General features: G+C 52.7%; 1 protein-coding gene across 1 annotated transcript in view; it reads left to right on the top strand.

The window, feature by feature from the left end:
• GDF10 (growth differentiation factor 10) overlaps positions 1-9,236 on the top strand; it is a 12,820-nt gene that overhangs the window by 1,094 nt on the left and 2,490 nt on the right. Inside the window, exon 2 of the mRNA XM_010854406.1 lies at positions 7,653-8,578. Coding sequence (XP_010852708.1) covers positions 7,653-8,578 — 926 coding nt within the window. The remainder of the gene's footprint in view (positions 1-7,652; positions 8,579-9,236) is intronic.

Below are 9,236 nucleotides of genomic sequence, written 5' to 3'. Positions count from 1 at the left end.
AGGTGGGTATAATGCAGCCCTGACGGAAGAGCAGGCACTGGGCCCAGGCACATACAGTTGGGGCATTTAGTGGGTATGGGGTTGGGGAAGCAGGGTGGACTGAGAATGGGCTTGAGTGCCCAGCCTTGGGTACATGGGACTGAAGTCTGCTGAGCACTAGGATGAAGTTTCAACCATGGTGGCTTGAGGAAAGTTCTAGAAGCTTGGGCAGTGGGGGTTCCCCTTTTCTTTCCTGCCCTTGCCCCTCTTGGGTTGATCCTTTCCCCTCTCCCCACACCCTGGATGAAACTGGACAGAGATCATTTGCAGACCCCTACCCGCCCTACTTCCAAGAACCCTTCAGAATCCAGCTTCCGCTGACTGCCCGCCCAGCCTGGGCTACCTCTGCAGGCCCTGAGTGAGCAGAGGGGAGAGGTGCAGCCTGGTGGCAGCGGCTGAGGGAAGACCCTCGTTGTCATGGAGATTACTCATGGTCTCAGAATGCCATTGCAGAAAATGTGGGTAGGGGTTCCCTGCAGCCCTTGTGAAGGAGGAGGCCATTCATCAGGAGAAAGATCATTGATCTGTAAGGCCCCCTTTTGAGGTAGAGGGGAACAAGCCCAACACTGGGTAGCCAGACAGCCTAGGGTCAGATCTGCCATCTCCCTGTTGATCACTGGCTGTGTGACTTGGGGTAACACAGCCATGACCACAGAGCCAAATTCCAGAACCTTGGTCTCCCATAAATGTATACTGGGAACTCCTGCCACAGAAAGGCCCTTCCCCCACCCCATTCCCATCCCCTACTGGACAGACTCACTAGGTCAGTGTTCCTGGGTTCCAAGCCACCCAGATCTAACTCCATCCCCCCTGGTGCCTTTAGTTACATCTCAGGGCACATTTCTGGAGTATTATTATTATTAAGCCACTCAAGATTCATCTAGCATGACTGTAACCTTGGGCAAATGGCTGAAATGAAGCTCTGTGGACTTGAGTGTACTCATCTCCAAAACTGGCAGGTCATGGCAGTATCTTCCCTGTGGAGTTGCAGGAAAGATGATGACGTGAAATGATATGTGTAAGCCGTGAGCCCAGCACTGTCTGGGTTAGGTGTTGGTACATTGTATCTCCCCATATATAAAACATTTGTGTTCACAGCAGTGTAGACTTGACCTTGCATCCATTAATTCAGTCCCCAAAGCCTTGCAGCTGAGGAAAGCAAGGCTGGCAAGGTTACTGCTGCAATAAGGGGTGAATATGACTGCTGAGCCCACCTGGCTCCTACAGGCCCAGGCGTGAAGGTGCACAATCTGTTTTTCTCTTCTCATAGACTGGGGGTACAAGTAACAGTGAAGCGACAGTTAGCCTTGCTTCTGTTCTGAGAAGAACGTGGTGGCAGTACTTCAGATCCAGCCCTCTGATTTTACAGATAGAGAAACCCAGGCCAGGGCAGGCAAAACTCTTCACAGCAGCAATGACTGGCACTGTCTGTTTGTCAGGATCAGGCTGTTTTCTCTGCTGGCCCCTCTGCAAACTTCCATCAAAACTGAGCCCAGGATTTGGGAGACGGAGGGTGGAACAGACAGTTACTCTGTTAGGCAGATGAGAGTTATTCTGGGCCAGTCTCGGATTTTCTGATAAACCCAGCGCTCTTGTTTAAACCATCTGGCAGCCATGGGTAGAAGTCCCAGCTCCGCCAGCTACTGGCTGTGTGCCGCAGCACGCATTACTGTACCTCTCTGAGCACTGATTTCTTTGCACATAGAGGCAAGGTGAAGATTCAGTGGGACGAACTAAATTCTGTGTCTGACTCAGGAAGCTTGGTTTCTCGTCCCCTCCCTTGATTGCCTTAAGTTGGTTCGTACCCAGCTACAGCCCTCAGAGGTGCCTGCTTCATGCTCAGTGACCCTGCTGTGAGGAGGTGTGAGCCTGGGCAGGACTCCTTATTTTATGAATGAGGCACAGATGTAAGGGTTTCAGCTCTGGATCATGGCAGTGCCAGCCTGCTCCAGGACGGTGGCCTCTGCTGTCTCAATGGGGTGGTCCCCGCAGCCCATGTTGCAGTGGAATCATGGCCTCTGCCTGCCAACAGGCAGCACAGCTCAGATTCCAAGTGCAGGCTGGGAGCTGGACCAAATCCTGAATCTGTGACCTGGGCCAGGGACTGAACTTGTCCATGACTCAGTTTTGTCACTTCTAAAATGGAGCTAATCATGTTCTCTTCCTTATAGGGCTTTTCAAATGAATTGCAGTAAGTCCCGTGCTTAACACTGCCTGGCACGTGTAAGTTCAGTAATGTATTAGCTCTACTATTAATACTCCAGCCACCTGGCTCCTTCCCTCCCTTCCATTGCTCCCTGAAGTATGTCTTGTTCCCTACAAGTCCACATCAATGGAGAGAGCTTCTGAACCTGACCATAAAGATTAAAGGTTAGACACCTCCAGCCCCACACAATCTGCATTTGAGTCTAGGCCTTTCCACCTTCCCATAGGACAGTGGGCAAATTACTTAACCTCTCTGAGGTTGGTGTCATCTCTAAAATGCGAGTAATGATACATACCCATCTATCAATAATGTGAAAAGTCACATTCAGTTGCCGAAGTCCTTCCTGAGCACCTCATTCAGTGGCAGATGCTGTAAGCCCAAAGGACACGAAGAAACAAAGACTATTGGCCCTTTCCAGAAAAGCTCACAAGCTGGTCGAGAAGGAGGAAGTAAACAGAAGCATATGAGCAGCAGGACAAGTAGAGCAATGGAGTAAGAGCGGGTTGGGACTGGGCTTCAGGAGCCCCAAGGGACAGCACTCACCCGGCAGGGGAAGGGCTGATGGGGAGGGGCTGGGGAAGCCTCCACAGAGCAGGGGGAGCGCCAGACAGATTCTGAAGGGCAGAGGGTGTCAGCCAGGTATGGGAGTGAAGCATACCCCCGCGCACCAGGACCTCTGAGGAGTTTGGGCTCCATGAGGAAATAACAGGAGGAGAGAGTTGGGAGATGGAAGTGGACCAGCGGTCCATCGCGGCCATCAAGAGCTTTGAGTGTGATGATGCCTATAGGAAGCAGGGCGTGTAGAGCGTGTGTGCGGGGGTGGGGGGTGGAGAAGAGAAGAGGAGACGGGAGGGATCATGAGAGTGATGCATACTATGCAAAAATCATGGAAAATCCCAGTAAGGAAAAGAAATTATCCCCAATCACAACCCAGATATAACCAGGGTTAATAATATTTTGTGGAATATTACATATAGTTTTTACCCTAATGGGATTATATTTTCAACATGTATGTAAAACCTGCCATATTTTCATTCTTATTTGAAGTTACTAGGGTGCTTTTTCATTACTGGTCATCCTGAATTGTTTTCTTATGCTTTTTTGGCCATTTGCAAATTTTCCTGTGGAAACCACTTCATCCACTTGGGGTTCTTATCTTTTTCTTAGTGATATGTAGAGCTTGTGAAGGATGTTGACTCTTCATCTGTGACAGAGGATTTCCCTGTGAAGGGTGGGTGTGGGTGTGAGGGTGACTGGTGCTGGGGTCACACAGGCAGTCATCAGGTTGTAGGCAAAGATGGTGGTGGAAAGATGCAGAGTTCAGGGTGGTTGTGGAGAAACAAGATGCAGCAGCTGGGACTGGTTGGATGCAGGAAGGAAAAGAGGCTGTGAAGATCCTCAGGCTCCAGGTGGACAGAGTGGACAGGTGGCAGTGCCTCCTGTCGGGCAGAAGGACAGTGGTCAGGGGTGTGGGGTCCTAAGTGTAACAGAAGCGTGTGAAACCAAATGACCTTGTGTTCCAAGCACCTGCTGTGTGCCAGCTACCTTGTGGAGAGTGTGCAGGAAGCATGCACACATTCTGCCTAGTTGACTGAGGCACAGAGAGGCTGTGTGACTCGCCTAAGGCCCCACAGCTAGTCAGTGATGAAGCAGGGTTTACACCCTGACTCTGGAGCCTGCCTAAAAATAGCCGCTCAGTACGCAGTAGTCCTCTCTGCTTCTCTGCACCCCACTGACTGGCCGCCGCTGCCTGCTTCCAGCTTATTATGTTGGTGCTTGCGTCTTCAGTCTGGTGTTTGCATGCTGGTCTCCCTGATGGCTGTTTCAGGGGCAGTAGGTGAGGGGACAGATCACCAAGTGGATTCTGTTTCTATTGAGCAGAGCAGTCTGAGGGTCCTGGCCAGCAGGGAGCCTGGAGCAACCACTGGGCTAGAGCCCTTTCCCTACCTCTTTCCCCTCCAATCCCGTCCCTAGGAAATCAGGAGGAGGTTGAGTGCCCAGTAGAGTGGACCTGATTACGGTTCTAAGACTTCCAAAGATCCATAGAGAGATCAACGTGTCTAAATCAGGTCCTTTCTTTCCTGGAGAGTCAGAATGCAACATCATCCAAGTAATAACTTGTGTTTGCAAAATATTTTAAGATTTCACAGCACATGACCTTTGTTAATTAGCTGTTAGGCAGATCCAGATTCTATCCAAGGTAACTGGTTGGGGAGGATGGGGAGCATGTGGGCTCAAACAGGCCTGGAAGCATACTCTGACTCTGCCCCTTACCAAGTGGGGGACTTGAGGCAAGTTGTGTAGTTTTGTGCCCTCCCTGAAGCTCCATGCTTTTGTCCACTTGCCATCTCTGCTGCCCTGATTATGAACACAAGGAATCAAGCCTGCATATATGCTTGGAACTTTCAGTTTCCTGACTGGTAAACAATATTATTCCCATTTTAAAGATGAGAAAACTAAGGCTCAAAGGGAAGTAACTGGACAAATGTCCTCCCATGCAGTGCCTCCAGCTGAATTTGCATAATTGGCTGTGTTTTTCCAAAGAAAGAGACTTTCTGGACTTCTTTTAGGATGTTTGCTGAGCCCCAGGGCAGCAGGCCAGGAACCATCTTTGTTCAGTGAAGCATATTGGTCTAGCAAAGACCCCTTCCTACGCTACCATTCAGCATGCATTTCTGAGCAGTGACAATCCCTTAGGCTTTGCACTAGGATCTCGAGATACAGCAGTGTACTCAGCTGCAAAGCCCTGCCCTCTGGAATGTTGTGTTCTAGGGGGAAAGAGAAAAAGTTACAATGAAATATATATCAGCGTGTCCCAAAGTGATGTGAAGACATATGAAGCCCAGGACAAACAGAGTGATGGGGCAGCTCCTCCAGCCAGAGAGACCAGTGGTGCCCTCTGTTAGGGATGCTGCTTGAGCGGAGCCCTGAAGGAGAGAGGCACTGTGATTCCTGCAGGAGAAGTGATAATGGCAGAAGGAGTAGCTGGGACAAAGCCCTGAGATGGGAGCTTCACGTGTGGAAGGAGAGGATGCCAGGGCGACGGGGGCAGAGATGGGGTGCGGAGGGCAGATGGAGCTGGGGACGTAGGCAGGCCAGATCACAGGGCCTTGGTAAGAGGTTGAGTTTTTTTTGAGGGGGCGCTATGGAGGGCTCTGAGCAGGATGGTGACCTGATGCTGTCACCCAGCCCACGGGGGGCCTCCCGTGGACAGTGTCCTGTGAAGCTGTGACGGGCACCGCAGCCACTCCCGGTCATTGCCATCTGTCTCATCCCGGCAGTGAGCTCCTCTGAGCACCTCTGTCCGCCTCTGCCAGGACCCTGATTGCCCAGCACTTAGCCCAAAGTAGAAGTATCCCAAATATTTATCTGGAAAAGAGAGGGAGGCGGGGGAGTGTGCAGGAATGGAAATGGGAATCATAGGAAGGAGGAAGGAAGGCTCTTTTCTAGCTACCATGAGACGGGAGCCACGGGCGCCAGCATGGTTCACAGGAAACAGGGACTTCTTTTCGGGGATTCTCCTCTCTAGCCGGGGCTAATCCAAGCTAGGAGACTTCAGGTGGGTGGCCTTTCTCTCAGTTCCCTGCAATGTAGGGATGCAGGCACAGTCAGAGCTGGGCCAGTCTGTGGCCCCTCAGGCCACCGGAGGCTTGGAGGTTACCCACCCACACGGTTCCCAGCAGGGAGGGTCTTCATGTAGCAGGCTGCCTAGTGAAGGCCAAGCTGCCTATGGCCAAAGGCATTCAAGCCAAATGGAGGGAAGACTCCTGCCTGCCCTGAGTGCAATTGATCAGGCTGCCTGACTGCTAAGATTCCTCCCTCTCTGAGTTCCTGAGCATGCTTTCCCTGGATCTCCATCCTAAGGGAGGGGCCGCATGCACCATTCCCCTCCCGTACCCCATGCAGAAATAACCTCCAGGGCAGGCCACACTCTCCTCCTCTACATCACATCTTGCCACCCAGGGGACAGTCCTCCCAGCACCTTCGTCTGGTCATACCCACCTCAAGTCAAGGTTGCTGTCCTGACCTTGGTGGTCCCAGTTATACTTCTTTAGTCCCTCTCTCGCCCTCTACTTTGTCACGGGAAGGGGAGCCAAGGTGCTTTCCTCTAGAAAGTCCCATCTTGGTTGCCCCCAGTCTGCTGTTTTCCTTCTCATCACGCACTGCAGATTTCTAGGCCAGAGATGCTTACATCCTACTGTGAAGAGCCAGCTCTTTGGAAAGAGTCAGAAATGTCTGCCCTCAAGCCTCTTAAGCGTTCTCCAGCAAAGAACCTGTTAGCAGAACGACAGAGTTGAATTGGATAACAGAAAAGTTCTTCCTCAGCTGTGTTAGCTGGACCACTGAGTGAGAGGGGCCTGTGCGGGTGTAGGAGGCACTTGCTCTGCCAGCCTGGGTCATTTGGGTAAAAGTGGTGAGGAAGCACATTTGGGGGATTCCTCCTCTGTGCCTGGCACCTTCTATATGTTCTTTATTTAATCCTCCAAGCATTCAGGCGAGACAGAGATTCTAGGTCCCCCTGAGGCAGATGAGCAAGGTGTTGTCCCACTAGGGCCTGGAAGCCTGGTTCCTAGGGTCTTTCCCAGCTTGAAGGGTGGGGCTGCCTTGTTGGTGAACTTGTGCAGGTCAACCCCAGATGTGTTTGAGGGATCCTGGTCCTTATCATGGTTCTGGCCTCTGGAGAGGAACCTGATGTTGGAGGTTCTATTGAGTGACCTGCTACAACCCTGATAGTGTTCTTTCTTTGTAAAACAAGTTTAAAAGGCCTTGGGCAGAATAAATAGCAGACACTCGGTTAGCTGTGTTCTTAAGTTCAGTTTTTCTCAGCAGCCACTCAGAATGCAGGTACAGTGTGAGGCATGCTACTTAATTTACCTCATTTGGACAAAGGACTGCATTTAATGTCTATAAAATAGAAGGCTGTGCAAATACAAGAGGCAGCAGAGGCGGGGTCAGGGGGCACCACTGTCAGCAGGGCTTGGATCCAACCCAGGCTATCCCAGAGACCTCATTCCAGCTTGTCTCGTGAATGAAGGTGGTGGGAACACTTGTTCATTGAGGGGCATCAGAGTGCAGGGGGTGGGAATGGGAGCTTCAGCGTGCAGCAACCTGGAGCATTTACCCTGTCAGCCGGCTTTTTTTTCTTCCTTTCTTTGTGATGGGATGTGGACAATCTCCCTAACCTCTCTGACCTTAATCCCTGGTACTCATCTGGTCACTGAAAACAGCAAAGGGTGCCCTCATCAGTTCAATGTGAGAATTACAGGGGATGCGGAAAGCCTGGCTGGCCTGGAAGTGCTCCCATCGACAGGCGTTCCTCCTCTGTAACTTGAGGAGGAAGACCTTGTAAACATGGGGCTTATCCAGGAGACAGCCTAACAGGCTGTGGTCTGTCCTTCCCTCACAGAAGTGGTCAACCAGAAGGCCGTGTATTTCTTCAACCTGACTTCCATGCAAGATTCAGAAATGATCCTGACAGCCACATTCCACTTCTACTCAGAGCCACAGTGGCCCCCTGCACGTGAGGTACCCTGCAAACAGCGGGCCAAGAATGCATCCTGCCGCCTGCTGCCCCCTGGCCCACCCGCACGCCAGCACTTGCTCTTCCGCAGCCTCTCGCAGAACACGGCCACTCAGGGGCTGCTCCGTGGGGCCATGGCCCTGCCACCCCCGCCGCGAGGCCTGTGGCAGGCCAAGGACATCTCCCTCATTGTCAAGGCAGCCCGCCGGGATGGTGAGCTGCTCCTGTCTGCTCAACTGGATTCTGGGGAGAAGGACATGGGAGTACCCAGGCTCGGCCCTCACGCACCCTACATTCTCATCTATGCCAATGACCTGGCCATCTCAGAGCCCAACAGCGTGGCAGTGACGCTGCAAAGATATGATCCCTTCCAGGCTGGGGACCCAGAGCCTGGTGCAGCCCCCAACAGCTCAGCAGACCCCCGAGTGCGCCGGGCCACGCAGGCCACCGGGCCCCTCCAGAATAACGAGCTGCCTGGGCTGGACGAGAGGCCGGCACAGGCCCCCCACGCCCAGCACTACCACAAGCACGAGCTGTGGCCCAACCCCCTCCGTGCGCTGAAGCCACGGCCGGGCCGCAAGGACCGCAGGAAGAAGGGCCAGGATGTGTTCATGGCCTCCTCACAGGTGCTGGACTTCGATGAGAAGACGATGCAGAAAGCCCGGAAGAAGCAATGGGATGAGCCACGGGTCTGTTCCCGGAGGTATCTGAAGGTGGACTTCGCGGACATAGGGTGGAATGAATGGATCATCTCACCCAAGTCCTTCGACGCCTACTACTGCTCGGGAGCCTGTGAGTTCCCGATGCCCAAGGTAGGGGGCGTCAGGGTCACCCTGCTGTGCTCTGCTCACTGTCACTCCAGCTGTGCCCTTGCAGGCAAGTCCTTCTGCCTCCTGACTCTGTTCCCTGTCTGTAAACAGAGATGATAACACCTCCCATCCATTCAAGCCAGGGAGTAGCTAGACAGAGATGCCCAAATGGCAGCCTGTTGGGTGGATACAGCCCACAGATGGATGCTGTCTGGCTGTCCTTTTGAAAGTGTTGCCTTCATAGCGTTTGAATTTTAAATCAGAACCTTTCTGCTTTTGCAGAGCAGGAGATCCATCCTTTTAGGCATGTGTTTCCACACAGCAAAATCACAGAGATTGCGTGGACACTGGCCGTTCCCCCACGCGCCCCCCCTCAACCCCACACCCGCACACAGGTCCGGTCTCTTAAACCCCTTCTTTGCCAAGGCTCTTCTAGAAATCTGGTTTGGATTTCAGGGCATGGTGTCTGTAACCAACGGTGCTGGCCTAAGTGGCTTCCCAGTGTGACTCCCCTGTCCCCACCCTCCCCTCCCCTCTCAGGGCAGAGGCTCACGTGGCAACTAGCTCTCATTGTTCGCAAGTCTGCAGGACACACGTGGGACTGTTTGCTCCATTGCACTGACCTGGGTTTTCAGATGCTCACCTTCCCTCTGCGCTGGGC

Source organism: Bison bison, unplaced genomic scaffold, assembly GCF_000754665.1.
Source record: "Bison bison bison isolate TAMUID 2011002044 unplaced genomic scaffold, Bison_UMD1.0 scf7180017864341, whole genome shotgun sequence".
Taxonomy (NCBI): domain Eukaryota; kingdom Metazoa; phylum Chordata; class Mammalia; order Artiodactyla; family Bovidae; genus Bison; species Bison bison.
The sequence above is the reverse complement of the archived record's forward strand: the minus strand, read 5'-3'. Positions and strand labels throughout refer to the sequence as shown.